Source organism: Aureobasidium namibiae (assembly GCF_000721765.1).
Source record: "Aureobasidium namibiae CBS 147.97 unplaced genomic scaffold scaffold_13, whole genome shotgun sequence".
Lineage (NCBI taxonomy): Eukaryota > Fungi > Ascomycota > Dothideomycetes > Dothideales > Saccotheciaceae > Aureobasidium > Aureobasidium namibiae.
In genome coordinates, this window is record NW_013581196.1 from 476,982 (window position 1) to 503,226 (window position 26,245).

Below are 26,245 nucleotides of genomic sequence, written 5' to 3' on the forward strand. Positions count from 1 at the left end.
AAACAGGTGAGAGTGAGGTCGTCAACGAAAAAGTGTATCAACAACAAAGCACGCCGAGTATGACTTCTGCTACAACACCAGGTGATCGTGTTGTACCAATGATTGGTTGCACTGTTTCTATCACTGCAAGAGACGACTCACTTTGCTCACTGCCAGGAGACATTCACTTTCCACTTATTCCGTCACTTCCATAGCATCGTAGCCATATATACCAGCCAAACTGGTCTCCTTCCAGCGATCGGTTTAGTTGGCCCAATCGGTAAGACCAACTTGTGATTCCAGTGCGATAAAACTCCTAGAAGTCCTTGGTTCGACCCTCGGATGTAGCGGACCATTATGTTCCGTCTCTTCTTCGCAAAGGTAGAATACTCTGCAGAGTGGAAGGGGTTTTCCCAGACTAGCTATCATAGCTAGGATGGTTTTTTGCTTCTTTTGGTGAGATCTCTGACTGAGTTGGTCGCCACTCCTGTTTCTTTTGCATAACGCCTTCTCGCCCTAGCGCTTCTTCTTGGTAGAAATCTTTTGTGGGCTTGCTGCAACACTTGCGACTGGGTCGGCCTTATCTCTTCGCAACATCCAATAGCCAAATGCAATCAGACTGTGTAGCAGATCATAGCTCAAGGTCTGAACTGCTGGGTGACTGTTCACAGCTTCCAGCAGGATCGAAGGCATCTTGTTCAACGGCCCCAAGTCTCCGATACTCTTCTGAGTGAAGAATTGAACGGCGACTGTAAAGACAAACAGGCGCAGGGTTGCCGCATGCTTGAAAGTGTTGGGAGTTTCATCATTCGAGCTGCTCAATGGCAAAACTGACGGGAGAACAAGCAATAGACGTGCCACGAGAATGGTATAGATGAGCAAATCTCCTTGTCCAGCATATCCAGGTGCTGAGTTGAGACAATACGCATATGTGAGCGGCACAGCATACCATAGTGGCCAGTATGATAACAATTGGACACTCGAATTCGCTGATTGAGGCTTGGTACAAAGCATGATATAGAACAATGTCTGAGCGAACGATGTCGGCAAAATCTCGAGAAGTGCAAAGAAAGCCCAGAGATTGGGTACCTTGTGTCTTCGACCTTCGATGCCCATGTATACTGCCACGGCAAGTGTAGACCACAAGCCGGAAGAAGAGAGAAGATACCGAGATTTAGTGGCTACAATGGCCTCACCAAAATCTTGAAACAGCGAAGAAGTGATTGACCATTGCCACAAGTGTAGCGGTGTCCTGTTTGGTCCGATCAAGGCTCCTAGCGGAATATTGTGGCGAGTCGTCCATTGTTGGTAGGATTGGATCAGAACGTTAAGCATATAGTAGGAAAGAGTAGCAAAACTTGATATAGCCAGGATTGCGAGAAATGGAGGGTTCTTGAGCCTGCCATTGTTCTTTAGGTGTGATTTTCTGATGGTGTTTAAGACGACCCCAGTGGACGCCAGAGCAGCGACAATGTATGCCCAGAATATCAGAGCACCTGGATGGTTTGTAGGAGCATCGATATCCATCCTTGCATCGTACGTGTAGTTTTCGAGACAGAAATGTTGGGGGAAACAAAAGTTGGAACTGAGAAGTCGAATGATGATGTTAGAATGTCAGCGCCGATCATTTCCCTTCCGGGTGTCTCATATTTTGTACAAGCCAGAAAGTTGGACGAAAGTATGTAGAGGAACATGTACAGAAACTTGGGCATGATAGAAAGTACATTGGTATTTTACAAATGGCGAGAAAGAGATGTCTAACCTCTGCTGGTCTTTCTCTCCTCGACACGTCTCTTGTACCTCACCTCGGCCTTTCTTCTTTCACCACCATCGATCTTGTGACCACGCTTGATCTCCCAGATACCCTCTTTTGCGACGATCCTTGCGACACCGGGTCTCTCCTTGATGGCCTCGACGTAGGGACCACCGATGATGTTTGATCTGACGACCTTTGTGCCTTGGACAGGCACGACCTTGTCGAGGGACTGTGAAGGCTTGTCCTGACCAGCAGGGACGTTGACGATAATCTTGCGCATGCCGGGAGAGCTGGTGAGTGTGGCGGTACCAGAAGCAGCGGGCACCTCGACAATCTTCAGCTCGCCGACGCCATCTTGAACATGGGTCAAGTCACCACCAATTCCGAAAGAGCCTTGACGGAACTTGTTGCGCCAGTGGAGTAGGTAGCGGCGACTGCGAGCGGGCTCAACACCAAGTTCGCGCAGTTGTAGTGATGACAGTGAGAAGAGAGCGTTCCAATCGGGAATCTTCTGTGCGTGCTGGGACATTTTGCGGCCGATAAGAGTGAGGAAGGTTTGGGCGTCCGGAACGAAGGGAGTAGGTCTCGGGATATCCTTTGCGGCGACTTTTGCGTGCAGGCATCGCAGCTGTGTCTGGACGAAGGAGGTTGTGGTAGGCAGAGCCTTGACGGGTAGGGACCGCCTGGCGAACATGATTGCTCCGAGTGGTGATGTGACTGCTCGGGTTGTGATTGTGGTTTGGCGTTTCCAAGAGCGACAGACCGAGAGATTGAAGAAGGAACGGAAGGCGAGTGGTAGGCGCAAAGGCTCTCTGCGTGTCGAATCGGCAGGGACGAACGACAGCGCCTGCCAAAAAGTCGCTGTCGCTGCTGCTTCGTTGCGCTTGGTCCGTGTGGCACGGCCCGCAGCGCCGCTCCGCATCGATAGTCATGGCACTCTCGACTCTCGACACGCTCCAACTTTCCTTCGTCCGCTAGTCGGTTGTTGCTGCGCGACACGAACAAGATGGGCACGGGTCTTTCGCCCGCATCGCCTGCCATGTTCAGGCCCGCCAACGGATCCAACATCAAGGCGGCGACTCAGATGCAAGCTCAAACACTCGATCCTGTCCACCCTGCTCCACCTGCTTCTGCCACAAACATCGCCGAACAGCTCGATGACCAAGAGCGCCGCAAATATGTCAAGGGTACGCCCCCTGCCTTGTTCGCTTCAATCATACCTACTCACTTCTTCCAGGCAAGAAACTCGGTTCTGGTCAATACGCCGACGTCTTCTCCGCTCACCTCGTTTCCGATCCCACCCAACTTGTCGCTATCAAGAAGATCAAGGTCGGACCCGAAGTCCAAGAAATGGGCATTTCACACGATTCTCTGCGCGAAATCAAATTCCTCCAGGAGCTGTCACACCCCAACATCATCCGCCTGTTCTCCGTCTTCTCTACCAAGAACCAAAACCTCAACCTTGTCCTCGAACAACTGCCCCAGGGTGATCTTATGAAGCTGATTCAGGATACCACCATCGACTACAGTCCCAGTGATATCAAGGCCTGGATGAGCATGTTGTCCCGTGCCGTGTGGTTCTGTCACCAAAACTTCGTTCTGCACCGTGATATCAAGCCCAACAACTTGTTGATAGCCGCCAATGGTGAGATCAAACTTGCCGATTTTGGTCTCGCTCGCAGCTTTGCCGACCCTCACGCTCCCATGACTTACAACGTCATCACCAAGTGGTACCGTCCCCCAGAGCTCTATTACCAGGCTAACTTCTACTCGGGCGCCGTTGACATCTGGTCTGTCGGCTGTGTCTTTGCTGAACTCGTACTTCGCTGGCCTTTGTTCCACTGTATGCCTGATGGCGATCTTGCCATGCTAGGCATGATCAGCGACAAAGTCGGAACTCCTACAGAAGACAACTGGCCCGGTGTCAGCAAACTGCGAGGCTATGTGCCCGTCGCAAAAGAAGATGTTACACCAGTCAAGAGACGTGCAGATTGGGAGGCCAATTTTGGCACTGTAGGCACTACAGGCGCGGATCTGCTAATGCAAATGTTTGCCCTCGACCCACGTAAACGTCCAACCGCTGCACAGGTCCTCGAACACCACTACTGGACTTCCGACCCTCGTCCTTCGCGTCTCGATCAGTTGCCCCGTCAAGGCGGAGGTTTGGATGCCATGGGCGAGGATCTGAAGAGACGCGGTGGCGAGCTGCCCGACACCAGGGGTGATAAGGTCGCCCGGAAGATTGACTTCTTTTCGATGAAGGGCTGAGAGATACCTTCGCACCACAGAAAGAACGAATAGACCTCCACCAAGGCTTCTCTTGCCGCTCAGAGAGCTCTGTGCAACGGGCCATCACGACTAAAGCAGGATGTGTACACAAGCCATCTCATGAGCGCACTTCGGCAGATTCAGTGTCACATACACGGGACACAACGCCAGGAGATAAAGTGCTCAAGGAGGTTCTCAAACGAGGTGTACTCCAAAGAGGTGACCACAAGATGGATGGTCACTGCTTCGCGGCAGCCGCTGCAATGTGAGATTCGCGACATGCGAAGCCACCAGCTGGGTCATGCTGGTCAAAGAAGGATCGAACCCCCCTTAGACAGGAAGACGCTAGGTAGACACTGTGCACAAGCTTGATACACCGCCTTGGCAGAATTCCCTATGGTAGACTTGGTAAACACACTCGCAACCAATACTCCTCACGATGCTTCCTACATTTTTTATCGCTGTCCACGTAAAACCCCTCTATGCATATCCTTTTGATCATGCTTGTCAGCCTATTACATACCTTGTGCTACCTGGGATCCTCGAGGATCTAGCTCAGCGTTGATAAATCATCGAAACCCTAGATATAGGAGTCGCGACGACGAAGCACCCGGATCTGGCGGTCTGTGGCAGAGAAGCAATGACTGCAAAAGATAACAAAAAAAACTCAAGGATATCATACAACAAAAGCAAAAACTAGGTATTAATTACGTAGGTGCAAACGAGGGCAAAACATCAAGGAAACAAGATGACACATTATCCTCACCACATTCGTCTCACTCTCCCTCTTTCCAAGCCTTCAGCCGTAGGATATCGTGTTCTGTCGTCCATCTCCCCTGTTGTTCATAGTTTTCAAGTCGTCAACCTAGAACTCCTCTTGGAACTTGGTCTCGCGAGCAGGGCTCTGCGTCTTTTGCTGTCCTCCAAAAGTAGGCGGGGGAGCAAGAGTCTCGTCAAAGTGATCGCGTGCCTCTTCGAACTCGTCTTCATCACCGCTGATTGCGCTGATGCTGCTACGTCCGCGGCGGGCAGTGGGACGTGTGGTGGGCATCTCCTCGTCGCTGGACACGGAGGAAATGCTGTGGAGATCAGTATCATGGCGACGGAACGATGAGTCCGAGACTGCGTCGCTGGTAACGGGGGCTTCTGTTGCCGCAACACCAGTGGTCGATGGCTCAGAGGTCGAGAGGCTCTTTTTGGCATCAGTGGCTGGGACGGTGACGGCAGTAGTCTTCTCAGCTTGCTGGGTCTTTTCCGCGGGCTTGGACTTGCGGCTGAAGCGAGAGAAGATGCCGCTCATACGGCCGGGTTTGCGGCCTTGGAAAGAAACCTCTCTTGCGCTTGCAGCAGGCGCAGTGAGACCGACGGGCACCGATTCAGCGGCGTCGCCAGAGGTGGCTACGACGGGAGGGAGAACAATAGCTTCAGCGGCGGACTCAGAAGCTGTCAGAGGCACCTCTTTACTGGCCACGACATCTGTATCTCTGTTCACAGCATCTCTGTCGGTGTCCTCGTCAATGCTAGAAAGACTGAGGCTGCTGCGTGCGCTCGAGGAACTGGAGCTAACAATTGTAGAAACGTGGCGATCAAGCTCTGGGCGAAGACCGCTCTGAGTGCTGTGAACAGTACCAGCAGTGGTAACCTTGGTCAGCCCGTCTGGAGATTCGGTCTTAGCGAGAGCGGTGCCGTCAGAGGTAGCAACATCCTCAGTGCCGATAGCAGAAGTGCGGTCAGTATCGACGTCTTTGTCCTCAGCCTCAACCTTGGAGTGTTCGTCAGTAGCAACTGCAGCAGTCCCGGAAGTGGATGGTCTCTCTGCAGTGTGAGTAGCGGCTGAAGCTTTGGTAGCGTCCTCAACATCTCTCTTGACCTCCTTGGATCTGCGCTTGTCTTCCTTGCGAGCTTGCTTCTCCTCAGCCTTACGGCTCTTCTCGGCTTCCTTCTCAGCACGCCTGGCAGCCTTTGCCTCGGCTTTCTCCTGATCTATCATTTTGTCAGCATGTACACACAGATAGGTCGTTTCTGATAAGGCTCACCCTTCAGGCGCTTTGTCTCGGCCTTGACTTCCTTCTCACGTTCCTTCTCGCTCAGCTGCGTACGTCTCCTCTGCTCCTGGTCGAGACGAAGCTCCTCATCTCTGGCGCGTTTCTTCTCTGCGTTGGTATTGATCTCGTCAAGAGTGGGCTGGAGTCTGCTCTGGGCAATGGCATCCAATTCGGACTGATCCATGTACTTTCCACCACCAATGCTGACCTTGCCGAAGTTGCGCTGTCTGTCCTCGCTCTGAGCTGTAGCACGAGCGCGAGCCTTGGCCTCCCAATCTTCCATCATCGCAGGTGTGACCTGACCTGTCTGTTGGAAGACTTGCTCGTCCATGGTGTGCATCTGAGCCTGCACTCTCTTCTCGGCAGCAGCAAGCAGGGCGGCACGGTCTTGGTTTCGCTTCTCATCTTGCTGGGCAACCGAGTTGTTCAAGGATGACATCTGATTGCGAATTCTGCGTGATCTGAACTCGTCGTCAGACGAATCATCGTCGTTGTTCTGGACAGGCTTGGGGTTGCTCTCGGCACGGTTTCTGCCAGGGCGGTTGCGCAGAGACAAGCGCGAACGAGGCGATTGTTGCTCGTAACCGTAGTGAGCGCGATACTTAGCAGCACCATCAGGATCCATCTTTGCAAGACGTTCATTGGCAAGCTTTTGGGCAGCTTCCTGCAGGTGAATATATTGTACGGCCTGCTGGCGGAGATCAGGCTGAGTCGAAGCGGCTGAGGGTACACGGTTGTGCGAGACAGTAGCAGCGCTGGTTCCAAGGCGTTCCGAAACCTCGGCGGCTTCCTGGTCGCGTCTCCTCTTCTCAGTCTGCTCGTACATCTGCTTGGCCATTGAGATTGCAGAGGCGCGAAGAGCGGCCTGCTTCTTCTTCTCCTCAACCTCCAGGTCGACCGGGGGAGTACCACCAAACATCTCGCGGGGTACGTTGCGGCCCATGTTCTGGACGCGAGCGGCGCGCATGGCGTCAGAGTCGATACGGTTCGAGTCCTGGGCGACAGGAGACTTAGTGGATGGTCTGTGAGCCATGGTAGCGGCGTTCAAGGCATTGTGTGCTGAGTTGGCAGAGTCGGGGTATCGAGGGTGCTCAACTGTAGGGGCTCGGGTGGACTGAGACTTGGACAGAGCACCAGTAGCGGCCATGAGGGCCTTTTTGTGTCCATCCTCAGTGTAGCCATAGTCGAGTTTAGGGCCAAGGTTTCCCTTGCTCATAGCAATACCGGCGGCAGAGTTTCCTTCAGCTGAAGCCTCGGGTTGCCAGAGATTCAACTTGGGACCGTCTTTGTGCGCAAGCAAAGCGGCCTTGGAGCCAGCTGAGCTCAACTCTGGTTTCCACAATGGTGCCATCTTGTAGTCCTTTGCTGCCATTGCTGCGATACCCGCATTCTTAGACGGGTCGGGCTTCCAGTGTTCGAATTGCTTATGACCAGAGTTTGCCAGGTTAGCGGCGGAATGGGCGGAACCAGTCGTGTCGATGCCGACGACGGGGAAACTAGGGAGGTCTCGAGGGTTTGCGTACTTGAGCGAAGCAGCGGCACCTGAAGGTGGTTAGCGGCGTGGAAGAGAGCCTGGAAATGGTGCAAATCTTACTGCGTGACGAGAGCTTGTTGTTAGCATCAAGGACGTCTTCCTTCTGCTTCTTGCCAGTCTTAGTGGCGTACAAGGCAGCATTCGAGGCTTGGTCTTGGAGTCTGGTGTCGCGGTGCTGGTGGACTGTCGGATCGGGGCATACGGGCAGCACATCAGAAGCAGAGGTTGTCACTGGCAGCGGAGGGGACGTTCTAAACGTAGACGCCGAGGTGGTGACGGGTAGCGGAGGACCGGTCTTGGAGTCGCTCATGCTGGACTTGGAGCTGGAAGACGTCACAGGTGGAGGGAGATCAAGGGCCTTGGAGCCGGGTCTGTAGCTGCTTCTAGCGTCGGCCCTGCTGGCGCTCGTCGTGTCGGCCTTGTCGCTAGCGGTAGTGGTAGGCTCGACGCGCTCGGCAGACTCAGCAGACTCGGCAGGCTTCTGGCTGGCGCTGTCAGTCTGATAGACGTTGGTCGTCGTCTTGATGGGGGGTTCGGTTGTCGAAGAGTCGCTGGCCGGGGTGTTCTCGCTCTGGCTGGTCGTGGAGGCCGAGTGGTGGGCGGCGGGGTCTGAGGTGGGCGCGGTTATCTGGGCATTGGCCGCTTCGATAGGATTGCTTTCCGACATGGGCGCGTTCTTCTCCTCGAGGGGAGTCGGTTCGGGCGTGTGTTGTTCGAGTAGGAATGTCGTGTCGCCTGTGCTTTTCACTTGGGCAGACTCCATCGGAAGCTAGGAATGAAGGTTGTGACGACGGTTGGATGGCCGAGGGACAGACAGCCTTCAATATTGCGCCCAAAGAATGCGTTGCCCGTCTCAATTCTGCGACGTCATCGACGTCATTAAACCGCCAACGGTGCGACTCGGCAACCAAGCAAGCCCTGTCTCGACTTTCCACTCACATCGACAGCCATCTCGCCCACAAAGGCCAAGCCATCTCACAACTCCCTCCAGGTCCCTATGTCCAATGCTCTCCAACTTGATGACGAGAGCACAGATTGACTGAATCGCGGTCCTCATACCCCAGTTGATCGACGTCGGGATCTGTAGCCCGAGCTTCATTTGTCCAGAACCTGATTTGGTCCATGCGTGTCCAGGTTTCTTGTTGCTCATCAAGTGCCTGTATGAGCTCCTCCTGCTTCTTGTAGCATTGACTGCCATTTCAAAACATTTACTGCCCAGCTTGATCACTCCAGCTTTGAATACCACTGGTCACCACAAGACCAACCCGTTACAACTCCCCGCCGTGCACGTTTCAACCAGTTCATAATCACAAGCAGTCATGGCACACGCTGACAAGTTTGATCGCCTGCTCAACTTTCGTGATGTCGGTGCATTCGTCAACGACTTGACGGGCTCAAAGTGAGCCTTTCAAAACTTGTTGCTGCTTGCACTTTGTAACTCTTTCCAGGAAGCTCAAATCTGGTCTACTGTTTCGCAGCGCCAGACCGGACGAAGCTTCAACCGAAGATCGCAGGCGCCTGAAGGACGATTACCATATCCACACCATCATTGACCTACGCACAAAGTCCGAACACATTGTTCAAGCTCAAAAGCGTTCCGTCCCTCTAGCCTCCGCCGAGCCTGTTGCTCCCTCCAACAATCAAGCTGCTGAACCAGTAAAGATTCCCGGCTTAAACTATTCCGAGATCAACTTCAACGGCTCCTCGTACTCATTTGCTCTGATCCGCCAACTGCGATACTGGTCTGCCGCCAAGCTCATTGGTCTTATGGCTGCAGGATATCGCACCCAGGCAATCAGCATCTTGGGCACAGAGGTCATGTCTGAGCGTGGGCTCATCGGTCTGGCATACGACTCGCTCGCTCACTGCACCTCTGAAGTCCTTGCCGTATTTCGCGTTTTGGCTGACGAGAAAAGCTATCCTGTTGTAGTGCACTGCACCCAAGGCAAGGACCGTACTGGCTTGACTATCCTGCTCGTTCTCTTGCTGCTTCACGTCGACACAGCAGCAATCAACACTGACTACATGCGAACACAACAGGAGCTCGTCTCAGAACGCGAGGCTAGAATCGTTGAGATAAGAAGCATTGGTATGCCCGACTCGTTTGCTGACTGCGATCCACACTGGGTTGAAAGTGTGGCTGCTCACATCACTCAGAAGTATGGATCCATCGAGGACTACCTGCTTCGTTGCGGTGTCAACAAGGACATGCAGCATACCGTGAGGCGTATTCTGTTGGAGTAGCTTGACGCGGACGCCACAGAGAACTTCAAATCAATCATCTCTGACCTCCTCGCTTCTGTACTTTGTATCAGACTCATCTCTGAGTCGGTTGGAACTTGATATCGACATGTCTTATGCTGCAAGAGCCACCCTGTTTGAATATCAATCACACGCAATTCTGTCCGTTTCAACCTTCGTCCTGCCAAAAGTGAAGTCACTAGCCGTAAGGATCTTTGATTTTCCATCAAAACATAAAGTAAGTATCCTGGGTGCTTACCACAACACCAGTGATGCCATCAACTAGGTAAATCATCCGAGTTCCTATCGCCAGCACAAAGTCTTGCCATCGCTCCGATCGAAGCCTTATGCCATGCCAAGAAACCACCCCAACGGCCGTGCTCCTATTCTGCTATCCCATACTTTGACATCTACGCAAGTACTTACTGTAACGTATAGAGGATGCCGAAGAACTATGCCGAAGAACTATTGTAGCAGCCATGTGTACCAATCAGCTGAATACTAGGGTTCTACATGATGTTGTTCAGCCATGACCTGAGAACTATCCTGTCTCTCTATAGTTGATGTAACGCTCGATGTAGACCTATGAGGAAGCACGTGAAACAGTGTGCATTGACTGATCATGCCGGACCACAATGCCATTCTTCTCTTCTGATGTGACATGGAGATGCCGGAACCGGTGAGGCAGGTTGATGGCTCGTTGAAAGTGAATCTCATGGTACGAAAAGGTGTGACGTGATGGTGTTGATCGACGCGTCTTCCCGCAACCTCTGCGCGCCTGCCAGCTTTCTCGAGTCCATCCCACACATCTCGAGTCCAACACCTTGAAATCCACTGAACGAAACACATCTCAACCCAACTCTATACGCACTCCCACATAACACCACAATCATGTCTTCAGGCTCAAGCGCCACACCCGCCCCGCCAGACTCACAAATCGACACCTCAGTCGCCCTCAGCTACTGGAACTCCTGCGACCCCTCGGTAACAGGCATGCTAGGCGGTTTCCCCCAGGTCTCGCGCATCGACCTCCAACAATCCACCACTTTTCTCGCAAAACTGCGCCGCACCTCCAAACTCCACCCAACCTCAAATCCTCTTTCCCGCATCGTCGATTGCGGCGCTGGAATCGGTCGCATCACGTTGGGCTTGCTGTCCAAAGTCTCTGAAGTCACGGATATCGTTGAGCCGGTGCAAAAATTCACAAGGCAGATTTCAGAAGGAGATGACTTCAAGGCATTGAGGGAGGCGGGCAAGATTGGTGACATCTACAATGTAGGCCTTGAAGCCTGGGAGCCCAAACACACCTACGATATCATCTGGATCCAATGGTGTTTGGGTCAATGTACGGATACACAGGTCAATGCCCTCTTCACTCGCGCACAGAAACATCTGTCACCCGGAGGTTGGATTGTGCTCAAGGAAAATCTGTCGAATCATCAGTTTGGGGAGGATGTTTACGATGAGACGGATTCGAGTGTTACGAGGACAGACGACAAGTTTAGGCTCTTGTTCAAGGAGGCCGGTCTGAAGATTGTTGCGACGGAACTGCAGAGAGGGTTTCCTAAGGACTTGTATCCGGTGAGGATCTATGCTGCGCAGCCTAATGCTTGATGAGGGAAAAAGGAGAGAGAAGGATGGGAAAAAGACGATGCTTCACCGCCGAGAGGTCTATTGCGTTGCAACGCGAATGCAGTATCAGACGAACCACCAAGAAGGCAGCTAGCTATTTTTGAGCAGTTTATATGCCGGTGGCCTGCTAAAGAGCGCACTCGAGGCGAGCACTCGGACGAGTGGGAGCAGCGGAAAGTACACTGCACTCTTGGCCCAGTATGCAGACCGAAAGATAACGAACAGTACAAGAATGCAGTACTCCATGAACACAATGCAACCAATACCAACAGCTATGCTTCCTCGACACTCAAGAGCCATACTGTACGTATGCCATGCTTTTGACCCTGTGAAAAACGCCAGACCATGCACAATATAAGCAAAGCACCATACGGCAATTCCTCAGCCACCTCGACCGCCTCTAGCGCTCCAAGGCTTGAAACTCCTTCCCATGCCCAACCGTCGCGGCGCACCAGCATTCCTATTGCTAACTTGCCCAACACTGGTAGCATGAAACGTACTCGCCGGTCTGAAGGTCTCTGCTTTTTGCTCTGTTCCTCCAGCAGTACCTCTCTCTTCTGGAGGCGAAAATGGTGGATCTACTGGAGGAGGACTTGAGAGAAATGTATATGCTTTTGATGCTGGAGGTACAGTGTCCTCGTTCCGGATTTTGGTCGATGTAGGTTTTGTGGTCAAAGGTGTGGTACGGAGTTTGAAGTTCGAGAGTTGTGCTGGTTTGCTTGGAGGTGCTATAGGCGTATGTTGTGTATGCCCAGGGCGTGAAGAAGAGAGGTTTGAGATGTCGTTTAGGGGGTTGGAGACGTAGCGAGGTATAGATGCTGGAGGCTTGGGCAACGCGTGGGTCTCTGGAACACTAACTGTACGTGTCGATTCCACTGCTGTAGCGACGACCTTTGGTTTTCCGAAAAAGGACATGATGTTAGCTGTGCCCTCAGCGGCTTTGCTTTTCTTAATTGGTGCTTTGCGTGCGTCTATATCCCGAAGTCTGGCTTCCTCCTGTACAGAGTTCGATTCTTGCATGCGAGAGGTGGCTGTTGTAATCTTTGGTGGAATTGACATTGATGCAGTCGAGAAACCTGCTGGATTCTGCATAGTGACTTTGGAGGCTGGCATGAATCCAGCTACTGGCACTGTTGGTCCGCTTTGCTGCTCATTCTCTGTTCTGCGTCGCTTGTTTGCGTAAATACCTTCTTTGGATTCAATCTCGCGTCCTTGATCCCATCTTGTGTTTTCGCTCTTAGGGAAAGTGCCGTCGATGGGCCAGTGGGAGTCTTCGGGTGTCTCGTAGGTGCTGCGTGCTTTGATGAGTTGTTGTAGAGCAGGCTGGTCTCTTCTCAATGTTCTTGCCAGCTCAACAACTGCATCATCGTATAGCTTTGGTCCTTGAGTTTCGAAAAATGCTTCTATTCCTCTTTGTGTAAGGAAGTGGGACATGGTTGTTTCTCCCGATTGACTGTTCTTGTTGGGACAGCTCAAGTATAGCAATGCCTGGGCTCTGGTCATGCCGACGTACAACAGTCTTCGTTCTTCATCAATGTCATCAGCTCTCGAGTGTGGTATTGAGCCTTCGTAACAGGCGGGAATGAAGACCACAGGCCATTCGAGACCTTTTGCTGCATGTATGGTCGAGATCGTGACATGCTGCTGAGTCTCGTCAGGATTTTCCTCCTGCTTTCGTTGGGCCTCGCTCGAAAGCGCGATGTTCGCAAGGAATACAGTCAAGGCATCTTCGTTGGCATTAATGAGACGTTGTTCCAAACCTTCAATATCTGGAAGCACCTCCTCTTCAATGAACTGTTTGCCTTGAGCCATTGCGGCTGTCAAGTCTGCTGTTTGTGCTTTGAGTTCTTCAATATTGGCCCAACGAGTCTCGTAATCGTCAGGGTATTTCTTTTGCAAGAATTTCGAGAGATCCAACTTCTTGATGAGGTACTCGACCAATTCGAAAGGTGATGCTTGTTGATCTCCTGTCCCTGTTATCTTCTTCTGACCAGTCAGGACGAGGTTGACGAAATCTGTCAAACCCTTCAATCCCTGAGTGGAGAGTTTCGTATTTGATCTTGCTTTGCCTTGGACGATGTTGAGGACTATGTTCCACAGAGTGCTGCCTTTCTTCTCAGCTTCATCGATAAGACCTTTGACAGTCACATCGCCAACGCCACGAGTGGGGACATTGATAATTCGTAGCAGTGCATCGTTGTGATCTGGTTGATTTATCACACGGAGGTAATCCAATACCATCTTGACCTCGATACGATCGAAGAATTTGGTTCCTCCGACCATGCGATAGGGAATTCCGGAGTTGCCGAGTGCTGACTCAATATGTCTTGATACAGCTGCTGACCTGAGCAAGATCGCAAAGTCGTTCGGTTTGAGCAGCTCTGCACTCAGAGCCTGTGTCCTCCTGATTTCTGCAACAAGCCATTTTGCCTCCGCATCGGCTGTGGGCAGTTTGCGAAGGACTGGCCGGTCTCCAATACCGAAAGTGGGCTTCAGGGCCTTCGTCGGTCTGCTCTCATCTTGCTCAATGATCTGCTGGGCTGATTGGAGAATGGCTCCTGCTGATCTGTAGTTCTCTTCCAGATGTATCACATCAGTGCCAGGGAAACGCTTCTCCATCCGTTCAAGGTTTTTAATTTCAGCGTTTCGCCAGCCATAGATACTTTGATCAGGATCACCAACGATAGTGACGTTCTTTTTGAACTGAGAAAACAGGCACATAAGCTCGAATTGTACGCTGTTCGTGTCTTGAAACTCGTCAATGAGGACAGCCTCAATGTTGGAGACACACTGAGGATGTTGACGAAGAAGCAGAGCACAACGAAGGAGCAAGTCGTCGTAGTCTAACAAATTGGACGTTCGTAAAGCTTCCTCGTACTCAGCATAGACAATACTGAACTCTTGCTCAGCGGCTTTGCGAGTAACGCCATACTGCTCGGCGCTGACGCTCTTGGCTTTGAGACTTGAGATCCTGGCTCCTGCGCTTCCCGGTTCGATTGAGAAGCCCTGGCGTTTGATAATGCGAGTGATGATAGCTCTGCTGTCCGACATATCGGCAATACCAAAATTCTTCTCAATGCCGATCAAGTGGCCATAGGAGACGAGAAAGCGTCGAGCGACCGAGTGGAAGGTTCCTAGGACAAGCTTCTTCTCCAAGCCATCGCCTACAAGGTCTTTGATTCGTTCCTTCATCTCTCGTGCCGCTTTCACGGTAAAGGTGCAAACAACGATATTCCATGGCTTTAGTCCTCGTTCGGCGATGAGATAAGATACACGAGCGGTGAGTGTTTTCGTCTTTCCAGATCCAGGAGGCGCCAGGACCTGTAGAGCCAGTGAAGGCGAGACGACCGCAAGCCTTTGAGCGCGATTCAGGTCATCCAGTAATCTATTCATGGATGTGAGTTATTCCATTGCTGAATTGATTCGGGGAAGACGCGACTGGGGCAAATGTGGCGACGCGGATCCACGTGCACTTCGACCACGAAATTAGAAGAAAATCAAGATTACGAGAGTGATGGTGACAAGTTCGCGAGGAACGCGACACTCACGAGCAAAACAATAGAGCAGCGCGAGGCAGTTGCCAGGCAGCAATGACACTTAGTAAGTGCCATGCAAAACGAGAAAAGGATGCCTCGAGGGAGAATCGAACTCCCATCTAAGGATTACCCAAGCCATGCTTGGTCATTTCGATGACCGATATGAGACCTTCGTACTAGCCGTTATACTATCGAGGCGGGTTATGGTAATCTGGCCGACTGACAAAATCTATAACTCATCCAGCGAAGCCACCTATGCGTCTGTTCTTCCCATCAACCCGTTCTTGGGCTGATTTAGCCTCACAATCTTTGGATACAAGAACTGTGTCATTTGGGTAGTTCAAGATATAGACGAAGCATGATATTTTGAAAATGATGCGAGAGACAAGAAGCCCAAAAATGATCACATGCGACTCTCGGCAATGACGTGCGTGCCTGCCGCATTCGATACAAGCGTTGTTCGGTCAACTCCCCCACGATAGGCAGTCACGTCAAACTACAAGGTCTCTCTGTTCCTCTCACCTCTGATCACCATAATCAACCATGAAGACATCATCTATCCTTGCCGCTTGCGCCTCTGGTCTCGCTGTACAGGCATTCAGCGTCCCAAGAATCGCTCAGAATGCAGCCCAGCAAGTCCAGGGCTTCATGTCGCCTGAGCAGTACCTGATCGAGCTTGCTCCCGGCGAGACCAAGTGGGTGACTGATGCCGAGAAGTGGGCATTGAGAAGAGTATGTTCTTTCGCATTCACATGACAGGGATCGGACTGACAACATGACAGGAAGGCATCTCGTTCTTCGACATCACCGACACACCCGACCTGGGCTCTGTGCTCAAGTCCACCGACGCCGTCAAGTTCCCTGCCCATACCGAGTACAACTCGACCGTCAAGCACCTCGCTCGCAACCTGACCAAGTCCAACATGCACGACCACCTCGAGACTTTCACCGCCTTCCACACACGCTACTACAAGAGTGAATATGGCGCCAAGTCGTCATTTTGGTTGCTGGGTCAGGTCAACGACACTCTAGCACACGCTGGAGCTCTGAAGCACGGTGCGAGCGTCAAGCACTTTGAGCATGCCTGGGGACAGAACTCCATCATCGCCACTCTCCCTGGCAAGACGAACAAGACGGTTGTAATCGGTGCCCACCAGGACAGCATCAACCTGTTCTTCCCTTCGCTTCTGGCTGCTCCTGGTGCTGATGACGATGGTTCCGGCACTGTCACCATTCTCGAAGCATTGCGTGTACTGCTCCTGGACGAGGACATCGTTCGCGGCAAGCAAGAGAACACTGTCGAGTTCCACTGGTACAGTGCTGAGGAAGGCGGTCTGCTCGGCTCTCAAGCCATCTTCCAGACCTACGAGAAGGCTGGTCGTGATGTCAAAGCTATGCTGCAGCAAGACATGACTGGCTACGTCCAGAAGACTCTTGATGCTGGAGAGCCAGAGAGCGTTGGCGTCATCACTGATTTCGTTGACCCTGGTCTCACCGAGTTCATCAAGAAGGTTGTTACCGAATACTGCGACATCCCTTACGTTCTGACCAAGTGTGGCTATGCATGCTCTGATCATGCCAGCGCTAGCAAGGCTGGCTACCCCAGTGCTTTTGTCATCGAAAGTGACTTCAAGTACAGCGACAACAAGATCCACACCACTGAGGATAAGATCGAATACTTGAACTTTGATCACATGCTACAGCACGCAAAGCTTACCCTTGGTCTTGCCTACGAGCTCGCCTTCGCTCGCTTCTAGTAGCCCAATTGTTTTTGCTGACTACATACATGCATGAGAGAGGCGTTATTATGGTACTCCACACATCTATATCTGTACTTAATCCAATTCACTTTTTCGTCATGTTCATGATTGATGCTTGGAGATGTCAATTCAGCTCCTTTCGCGCACGCCACAACATGCCACAACATAGAGGCGCCGTCGACGTGTCTCTGCTAAGTCATACTTGCCACTAGAGAGGCAAGCAAGATTGACACGTCGTCCCCAAATCCTTCAAGATGAGTGTCATGCAGAAGAGAAGACTTTGGCTCTCAAGATCCCACTTCAGCAGCCAACTATTGTAAGTATACATGCCCTACCGGAGGGAGACAGAGATTAACCACTCTCAGCTCTGCTCAGCTCGACGGAATAATTCTCTACCACCAACGAGGATTCACCAGGGCTGTTACGTTACCTCTGACAGCAGAAAGTGTATTTCTCAAAAGACCCATGTCGATATCATGGACTCCAGTCCGTGACCCTCAGCCGATGGCAGCCGTGGCTGATCGGTAATGCGATGAGCCTCTTTGCCGAGATGAGGCAAGCCGAGACATATTCTTCTGTCACCTCAGATTCCGTCCTTTTCCACTGCTCTAAGGTCTGGCACATAGGGCTAGGCAGGCGCAGCAAGCAGTGCCAAACTGAGACTCCAACGGCTGGCAGCGGGGAGCGTTGAGATCTTCGGTGTGCAACGGCGATGAGAGTGAAACGCCAGCTTGCAGCGTGCAGTCCATCTGATAAGAATTGCTAGCCAACGACAACTTTTGCCTTGAACACACTAGAGTGGATATCTTTGAATTTGCTACGTCTCTCAGGAACAGCCGCTTGATCCGAGGACTTGGATACAAAAGGCTTGTCTTTGCTCTTGAACCTGAGCTTGTTTGGGTGGATACATGCACTATCATGCAGTATGGCTGATAAGGTGGGCTGTCCCGTGCTACATATCAAATGTATCACCTCAGCTGACTGGTAGAATTTTTCCGGTTACTTGTGTGCTCTCTTTTGGGACCGAAGTGCTCTGTATGCTTGCCCGTTTATGTTCCGCTTCCGCTTTTGAAAGCTCCGGTGGTTCTGACCAGGATATCGCCTTCGCGTGGCGGAACGACTGTTGTAACTCGTAGCTTATCTACTGCTGCGAGGTACAACCGTTCGGGCCCATGCAGACCAGAACCCCAACATGATCATCAGTGATGCGGAGGATTGTCTGCATCCCGCGCAGCTGGACAGGTTGACTTTTTGGCGGCTGTCAGCTTCTAGTCAGGGTGCCTATTTCCGAAGACCCTGTAGGGGCTTTGACCGAATATTTGCAGATAGACTTTAGATCTGTATACCTTCTCGACAACAGCACTGCCAGATGATGTTGGAGTGGTGCAGCACGTAATTATCGTTCCTCGCTGTCCAAACATCTTTTGACAATGAGTTGGACCATGCTTCAGATCTGAACGACTACTTGGGGAAATTGTGGGTCTTCAAACGTTCTCGCCCATCTTCCATGTCGGAGCTTGGTTTCCTGGAGGAAGACCTTGCGGCAAATCTCTCGGTGCCTTGTTAGCGGCTGCAAATTAAGCGACATCTGAAGCCTTTTTGCAACGATCCTTCACCACATGCGCGCCACGAGATTCCATACCCTATATTTGCACGTAAGTGGTGGGACTCACGGTCCATACTTGCGAAGTTGCGGCTAGCAGCTGTCCGTGAACGAAGCAGGTGATATCTTTGTAAACGATCAAAGCCACCAAAGTTTATCATTTCTAGTTCTCAACGTGTTTCCGGCTCCACTAAGCCTTCCGTGTCGACATCATCAAGGTCGAGACAGATTCGAATCAATCTGTTTGCATGGATCCCGAACGCGAGTGGCATGCCCTGCAGAGTTTAGTCGTGGTAGGCGCACGTCGTGGATCATCTTTGCGGCGCAGCGTCTCTTGCATTCTAGAGGACCATGCTGCAGATATCCCGCATGCTCGCTAAACAATCGAGCAGCAGAACTTTATCCTGGCCCTTAAACCAAATGGGAAAGGCTTGCTCAAGGTCCAGTGTGTCGGCAAATATCAAGAAATGAATTGACAGCCTAAACTCCACTATCTTGCTTCGGAAGAACTTCCACCTGGGACACAGTCATTTCGAAACATATACAGATGTCAGTCCAAGCTGTTCATTTTCAGCTCGTACAACGGATGAGTCCAGCGATCCACCAATCGTTAGAGATCTCGGTCTCGGGATATTTGTAGCCCTACGTCTTGAACCTGTTCACTGGTATCACTGTATTCTCGTTAGTGGCATGCACGCTTGACGCTTGTTTGCCTCCACATCGGATAATCCACATGCACATGGCCGTCAGCCGCAGCAGGAACACTGGAACTGCCCTCTTTTGACATTCGACTAGGCCCGGTCTGTGGCCCATCAAGCTAGTCGGCTCGTCAGACCGACCGAGTACCTACTGCTCGGCAAGGCCGAAGGCCATGATATCGGGCCCTCTAGGTTGTCCCTTGAACCTCGAGGAGATATATTAGCTGCATTGCTCACCATATATCGAACTTCTTTCCTAGCAGTTCTCCACTACTACACCACATTCGCTCATTCTCACCCCTCTTTGAGAGGTGGTCACCATCGTTATGAAGACTTCAATCTTGTCTGGAGTGGTTGGCGTTGCTGCTCTCGCGGCTTGCCAGAACTCGACAATTGGTTCATCGACCTTGAGTTCTTCCACTACTTCGCTCATCTCGTCAGTCTCGTCGAGTGTATCTCTCGTTTCATCAACAACGTCGACGTTCACATGTCCCTCAGCAACCGCGATCACGGTCGCGACCACTACTGCTACCGATGGATCGGCTCAGTTCACTGCTATCAATGCTGCCATCAGTTCTGCTCAGAGCTGCGGCGTTCCTACAGTCGTTGTCAAGGCAGGCACCTACTCGGAGATCATCGCTATCAGTGGAACTCAGACTGTGACAGTCATCGGCCCAACTGCTAGTTCTGTCGCACAAAACCAGGTCAACATCATTGCAAGTAGCAACACCCAAAACACTGGTGTTTTGAACGTCGCTGCTAGTTTGACCAAGGGGGTCACCTTCAAGAATCTGAACTTGACCAATACGGCATCCACCGGCACTGCCCCTGCTGCCGCGGTCAGGGGTAGCAAAATCGGGTTTTATACCTGCGCACTTATCTCCAGCAGTACTGGCGTGTTCTTCTCCTCCGTCGGTACTGCTCTGATCGCCAATTCATACATCGAAGGCAGCGACAAGCTTTTTGCTAACTATCCTTACGTATACGTCTACGGATCTACCATTGTTCCCACCGCTCAAGGCGCCTCGATCATGTATGGCAAGGGCTTACCCGCTGGTAATGGCAACGTCGGTAACGGCACTCTTGTCGTAGACTCCAGTTCCGTGGTCCAGAAGGCTGGATTGACCAACACTAATGTCTTCCTCGCGGCTCCTAATGGTGGCCTAGCTCAAGCTATCTACCGTAACACCAACCTAGGAAGCTTGATTGCCACGAGCGGATTCCATCCTACTTCCTGCGGAGCTAGCGTCCTTTATGGCGAGTTTTCCGACTTTGGCCCTGGAGCTTATGCAGCCAATGCACAAAGCAGGGCTTCAGGTTGCGACGTTCAGCTATCTGCCGATCAAGTATCTGCCTTCAACATCGACAAATTCTTTGGAAATGCATTCGCTGGATACACCTCTACCGATACTACTTGGATCGACTCTGACGTTCTGAGCACAATCCAAAAGTCTGACTCTGCTCAGATTGCTACTGTTTCAGGTTCAGCCGCCTCGAGCTCCGCTACTCCCAGTTCAACTGTCCTGAGCTCTTCTGCGTCGACCTCATCTGTCTTGAGCTCATCTGCCTCGAGCTCCTCCATCTCGAGCAGCTCCGTCCTGAGCAGCTCCAACAGCACTTCAGTCTCATCGACTGTGTCGTCTATATCATCCGTATTAACTGGAAGCAACACCGTGTCTGTCTCTAGCTCGAGCTCATGTGCTACACCTACCCCTTCAGCTACTTTGATTGTGTCTCAAAACGCCACAGCCTGCCAGTACAACAACATTTCTGCCGCCATTGCCGCTCTTCCTAACGACAGCAAGCCTTACACCATCTACATCCAGGCTGGTGTCTACAACGAGCAGATCAGCATCACCAGAAATGGCAAGGTTACTCTGATTGGTGAAACCAGCTTCAAAAATGACTACAGCCAGAACCAGGTCAAACTCCAGTTCTCGAGCGGTCGCCTTACCAGCGCGGGCCAGAACGAGCAGACTCCTGTCATCAACTCGAAGAAGACCAATGACAACTCTGGCCTTGCGCTCTATAACATTGACTTCGTCAACACTTACCCTCAGACGACCAACACTGCCGCTCTCGCAGCTGATTTCTATGGCAACAACATGGCCGCTTATGGTTGTTCTTTCATCGGCTTCCAAGACACTCTTCTTGCCAACAAGGGTGTTCAGGTCTTCTCGAACTGTTATGTAGAAGGTTCAGTTGACTTCATCTGGGGTTTCGGCACGGCATATTTCTACAAATCTGTTATTGCTTCGAACACTCCTGGCGCATGTGTCGCAGCTCAAGGCCGTACTGCAACTACTCCAGCTGCCTACATCTTCGATAGCTGTCTAGTCACGTACACTTCCACCTACGGGAGCTCATTCGGCCAGAGTTACCTCGGTCGTCCTTACAGCATCTACTCGACGGTCGTTTACAAGAACAGCTATCTCGATAAGCATATCAACTCTGCTGGTTGGCAGGTTTGGTCGACTGGAAACCCGCAGACATCTAACATCTTCTTTGGCGAATACAACAACACTGGTCCTGGGTCATGGGCTCCTGGAGCTGTCCGTTTTGCCAATGCGACCAACATGACCGCAGATCAGGTTGCAGGTTACAGTCTCTCTACCTGGGTTGGTGACACCAGCTTCATTGATCAGGCTGCTTGGAATGCCCAGCCGTCGTGGAACTTCCCTGCGTCCACGACTACTGGCGGCGCTAGCAGCTCCTCTTCAGCTGTTCCTGGGCCTACCAGTACCTCCTCGATCAATGCTCATCCTGACAGTGGCACTACTCCTCCTCAGTATGCAGTGATCGTCTCGGCTGATGGTCAACACAATGCTTCGTTCACAAACTTGACTGCCGCTCTTTCCTCCCTGCCCAACGACAGCACCAATCAGACCATCTTCCTCTACGCTGGCACCTACACCGAGCAGATCCCTTCGATCAACCGCCCCGGTGCCGTTCGTGTTATTGGATATACTTCGGGCAATCCCGGACAGAGCTATAAGGACAACTCTGTGACAATCACTTTTGCACGCGGTCTTTCGGTATCTCCTCTGCCTGCCGGCCACAACGATGCAGAAACCGCAACTGTCGCAACTGCCTCGAACAGAATTTCGTTCTACAATGTCAACTTCATCAACTCTGATAACCTTGACGGACTGGAGGCAAACTACGTAACTCTTGCCGCCTCGATCTATGGCAATGATATCGGCTTCTACGGATGTTCTTTCCAGGGTTGGCAAGATACTCTCCTCACTGGTGCGACTGCTGGCTACCAGTACTATGAGTCGTGTTACATTTCCGGAGCTATTGATTTCATCTGGGGTTATTCCAAGAGTTTCTTCAAGGGTTGCACAATCGGTGCTAAGAGACAGAAGTCTGCAATGACTGCTCAAAGCCGTGCTTCTGCTTCAGCCATCGGAGGTTACATCTTTGACCAGTGTCTTTTCACATCTGCCACTGATGCTACAGTTGATCTTACCGGCTCTGTCTACCTGGGTCGTCCCTACTCTGCTTATGCTCTTGTCGTTGTCAAGAACTCATACCTCGATGACATTATCAACCCATCGGGATGGAAGATTTGGTCAGTTACCGACCCTCGTACGGACTACATCACCTTCGGCGAGTACCAAAATGTTGGTCCCGGCTCTTGGGCAGATAACGTTGCCGCACGTCAAGCTTTCGGCAATGCCACTCTATTGACATCCGACTCTTACTCGCTGGAGTCCGTTATGGACAACACAGCCTGGATTGACAAGACCTACTGGAACTCAATTGTTACACCTGAGCCTGCAGTCGTCAACACTACTGCACCTAACAATGTCACAGTCTCCGGATCGAGCGCTTACAACGGCACTGTGCCTCCTACTGGCGCACTCATCGTTTCCAAGAACGCGATTGCCGGTGTTACTACTTACGACACCATTCAGGCTGCTCTCAACGCCGCACCCACTTCAAGCAAGACTAACGCCACTATCTTCATCTACCCTGGTGTTTACAACGAACAGTTGATTGTCAACAAGAGCGGTTCGACCATCTTTATGGGCTACTCAGACTCGACCGATGACTACAACAAGAACCAGGTCACCATCCAGCAGTCTTATGGTGAAGATACTCAGGGTACTGGAAGCGACGTGGACGCTGCTACTGTCTACGCAACGGGCAACTACTTCTATGCCTACAATGTCAACTTTAGAAACAACAACGGTACGCAGCAGAACATTGCTTCGCTTGGCTTCGCAGTCAAAAGCAGCAAGTATGCTTTCATGCACGGTTGTCAAATCTATGGTAACCAGGATACTCTGTACATCTCTGGTAACATGTTCACTTTCAAGAGTTACATTGAAGGAAATGTTGATTTCATCTTCGGCGCTGGATCTGGCTACTTCCTCAACTCGACCATCTCCCCTAACGAGGATGGTGATTCCATTACTGCTGCTAAGCGTGCAACCAACACCACAGCTGCTGGCTTTGTCTTTGATCAATGCTCAATCGTACCTGCTGCGGGCTCTTCTGGATTCAAAAATGTCTCGCTGGGACGTCCTTGGAACAACTTCGCTCGTGTGCTTTACGCCGGCTGCTATCTCGATGATTCAGTTGGCTCGGCAGGTTGGACTCAGTGGAGCAAGTCTTCGCCTCAGACCGACGGCGTGACCTTTGCAGAGTACCACAACTATGGTCCTGGAAGTAACACTTGCAACCGTGCCAGTTTCTCACAACAGTTGTCGGATGCCGCTGCCGCTCAATTCCAGTTGGCCAGCTTCTTCCCTACCACTTCGTGGATCGATTTCTCTGTTGTTGATGTTCAGCCCTTCACTGCTGGCTTCGGCTCTGCCCCAGCCGCATGTGTCAGTTCTTCGGCTTCGATCGTCCTCCCATCCACGTCGCTCAGCAGCTCCGTCCCTCTGGTCACAACCCAGGTCACCACCACCATCATCCAGAAGGCAACAACTTTCACCACTCTGACGCAAGGTGGTGTAACTTCGACTGCCGTGACTTACGTCACCGAGAATGATGGCACTACTGTGACTCCTTCGCCTATTTTGAAGACCTCAATCGTCAAGTCAACCAGTGTGATTACATCCACGACAACAAAGGCTGGCAAGACAGCGACAGTCAAGTCTACCTCTGTCGTTCTGGCTACTGCTACCGTATCTGCAAAGGACGTCACTGTCAAGCAGACTTCGGTCGTGTCAAGCGCCATAACCATTGCAGGCAAGGATACTACCATCAAGAGCACTGAAACTGACTACTTCACAACCACTGTTGCTGGAAAGACTTCGACAGTCAAGGCCACGAGCACTGTCTTCGCAACTTCGACCTCATCACCAAAGCCGGTCACGATTACTCAGAATGCCGGCTCTCTGGTCACCGTTTACCAAACTTCGACCTTGAAGGGCTCTACAGTCAGCAGTGTCACCACGGTCCAAGGTTCAGATGTGACATCCACGACCACTCTCAAGGCATCCACAGTCACCGTCTCGAGCTACTCTGTTAAGACTACCACGAAGGGAACGACCATCACTGCTTCTTGCGTACCCACCGCAGGTGCTGCCAGACTCTTCAAGAGAGGACTTGAGGCTCGTGCTGCCGGGACTACTACAATCTTCGTCAGCACCACAGTGACTTCCTACATCAAGACTTCAGTCATCACTAGCGCGGGTTCGACCTTCTACACCAGTATGACCAGCACCAGCACTATTGCGCCAACCAGCACACTTAAGGCAGCCACCTCGACAATTCTGACCACTTCGCTCGCAACCTCGACTCAGCTGATCACCGAGAGCGCCGCATCCGCAACAGAAATCTCAACCATTTTGACTACTTCGGTGGTCACCGAGACCGTCGGAGGATCCACCGTGACCAGCCTCGCATCTAGCACTGTCTTCAGCACTGTTTCTCTGCCTGGAAGCACGTTCACTAGCATTGTGACCGTCAGCTCGACCCAGCAGATTTCCGCAGCAGCAGCGACCACAACAAGCTACAAGCTCGTTTCTAGCACCACTGTCGTCACTGCCGCGCAGTCTACTGTCACAATCACCAACTCTGCAGACTCAACGACTACGGTCAAGACTACGCTTCCTGCATCTACTGCTACTGTGTACAAGACGAGCTCGATCAACGGCAGCACCGTCAAGATTACCGTAACACCTGCTCCAGCGACTAAGACGACAACTGTCAAGAGCACGTCTACAGTGTTTACGACTATCACAAAGACTGCAAAGAATGCACCTGCTTGTACGGGTTAGGAAAATTTGATGTTTTATTGTTCTGGGAGTCTTTCAGCGATGTGCAAATTTTGATGAGATTCATGGTTTGATTATCTATTATTACAACCTTTTAATGTACATACTTTTTCAACTTCCTACTGCAATCACACTTGCGTTTTTCCCATTTGCTGAGTGATGCACCTGTCTGGCTTTGTGAGTGCCAAATTACACCAGATGGACCTTTCTTTATTTGGCCCCAAAAGCGTCTGCTCAAGTTGTGACGACGTTTGTGTATTAGACAACAAAAACAATGTTGTTCTCGCCTGCCAAAGGTTAAGATGATAGGTGGTTGTCGTCAACGGGCATGGATAGGTATACCAAAATATAGCCTGGAAGATCGGTGTTGGATATAGCAACCAGCACTGGAGCTATTCCTCTGCAACTTGCACAGTCTATGGGAAGAGGGGTTCAAGTTTGACTCAAGGAGTAACAAAAAGCCAGAATGTCGTCGTCGAATACTTATATCTATACCAAGCTAGAGGCTCACAACATATTCCTCGAATATCTTGAGCAAGCCTTGAGCTACTGTTCTGAGACTTGCACGGTGAGTTCGAGAGGTACTCCCTCATCATATGTCTCGTCCACGACTGAAAGGAGCAAGTATCTCGGGCGAAATCTTGGATCAAGGCCTCAAACTTCAAAAATTAATCAAAACTCAAACCACTTGTCCGATTTCAACAAAAATAACGTGGATTGACAGGGAATCGAACCCTGGATCTCCCCCATGCGAAGGGGGCGCATTACCCCTGTGCCATCAACCCGCGAGCTTAGATATACAATTGATTTTGTATGAACTTAACCTAGCTCAACAGATCTCAGCGTTTTTTGCTACCACCAGCCGATAGAGCAGCCCTGGAGGTTCCTTTCCGTGTACTAAAGGCTAGATCAAGTCGAGGTTCAGGCGACATGTAGTTGTCGCAAGTTTCTGGAAGT

General features: G+C 51.5%; 9 protein-coding genes across 9 annotated transcripts; 5 read left to right on the forward strand and 4 right to left on the reverse strand.

Annotated features, from left to right (window-relative positions):
• Window positions 1-495: 495 nt before the first annotated feature.
• Window positions 496-1,506, reverse strand: M436DRAFT_74463 (uncharacterized protein; the record flags this gene model as incomplete). Its single annotated transcript, XM_013570235.1, has 1 exon — window positions 496-1,506. The coding sequence occupies one exon, from the start codon at window positions 1,504-1,506 to the stop codon at window positions 496-498; it is 1,011 nt and encodes a 336-aa protein (XP_013425689.1).
• Window positions 1,507-1,736: 230 nt separating this feature from the next.
• On the reverse strand, window positions 1,737-2,429 carry M436DRAFT_51611 (uncharacterized protein; the record flags this gene model as incomplete). The annotated part of the gene is made up of 1 exon (XM_013570088.1): window positions 1,737-2,429. The coding sequence occupies one exon, from the start codon at window positions 2,427-2,429 to the stop codon at window positions 1,737-1,739; it is 693 nt and encodes a 230-aa protein (XP_013425542.1).
• A 390-nt stretch (window positions 2,430-2,819) lies between these two features.
• Window positions 2,820-4,003, forward strand: M436DRAFT_50860 (serine/threonine protein kinase, CMGC family, CDC2/CDK subfamily; the record flags this gene model as incomplete). Its single annotated transcript, XM_013569956.1, has 2 exons — window positions 2,820-2,922; window positions 2,973-4,003. The coding sequence occupies 2 exons, from the start codon at window positions 2,820-2,822 to the stop codon at window positions 4,001-4,003; spliced, it is 1,134 nt and encodes a 377-aa protein (XP_013425410.1).
• Window positions 4,004-4,868: 865 nt separating this feature from the next.
• On the reverse strand, window positions 4,869-7,892 carry M436DRAFT_51359 (uncharacterized protein; the record flags this gene model as incomplete). The annotated part of the gene is made up of 4 exons (XM_013570047.1): window positions 4,869-5,333; window positions 5,766-5,986; window positions 6,013-7,590; window positions 7,643-7,892. 4 exons carry the CDS (start codon window positions 7,890-7,892, stop codon window positions 4,869-4,871), a joined length of 2,514 nt encoding a protein of 837 aa, XP_013425501.1.
• Window positions 7,893-8,901: 1,009 nt separating this feature from the next.
• Window positions 8,902-9,826, forward strand: M436DRAFT_51191 (uncharacterized protein; the record flags this gene model as incomplete). Its single annotated transcript, XM_013570019.1, has 2 exons — window positions 8,902-8,981; window positions 9,031-9,826. The coding sequence occupies 2 exons, from the start codon at window positions 8,902-8,904 to the stop codon at window positions 9,824-9,826; spliced, it is 876 nt and encodes a 291-aa protein (XP_013425473.1).
• Window positions 9,827-10,714: 888 nt separating this feature from the next.
• Window positions 10,715-11,437, forward strand: M436DRAFT_50821 (uncharacterized protein; the record flags this gene model as incomplete). The annotated part of the gene is made up of 1 exon (XM_013569949.1): window positions 10,715-11,437. The coding sequence occupies one exon, from the start codon at window positions 10,715-10,717 to the stop codon at window positions 11,435-11,437; it is 723 nt and encodes a 240-aa protein (XP_013425403.1).
• A 399-nt stretch (window positions 11,438-11,836) lies between these two features.
• M436DRAFT_51217 (UvrD-helicase-domain-containing protein) lies at window positions 11,837-14,848 on the reverse strand (the record flags this gene model as incomplete). Its single annotated transcript, XM_013570026.1, has 1 exon — window positions 11,837-14,848. One exon carries the CDS (start codon window positions 14,846-14,848, stop codon window positions 11,837-11,839), a length of 3,012 nt encoding a protein of 1,003 aa, XP_013425480.1.
• Window positions 14,849-15,534: 686 nt separating this feature from the next.
• On the forward strand, window positions 15,535-16,748 carry M436DRAFT_83684 (Zn-dependent exopeptidase; the record flags this gene model as incomplete). The annotated part of the gene is made up of 2 exons (XM_013570236.1): window positions 15,535-15,723; window positions 15,774-16,748. The coding sequence occupies 2 exons, from the start codon at window positions 15,535-15,537 to the stop codon at window positions 16,746-16,748; spliced, it is 1,164 nt and encodes a 387-aa protein (XP_013425690.1).
• A 2,630-nt stretch (window positions 16,749-19,378) lies between these two features.
• On the forward strand, window positions 19,379-25,291 carry M436DRAFT_50966 (pectin lyase-like protein; the record flags this gene model as incomplete). Its single annotated transcript, XM_013569981.1, has 3 exons — window positions 19,379-20,313; window positions 20,656-24,415; window positions 24,542-25,291. The coding sequence occupies 3 exons, from the start codon at window positions 19,379-19,381 to the stop codon at window positions 25,289-25,291; spliced, it is 5,445 nt and encodes a 1,814-aa protein (XP_013425435.1).
• Between the last annotated feature and the right edge of the window lie 954 nt (window positions 25,292-26,245).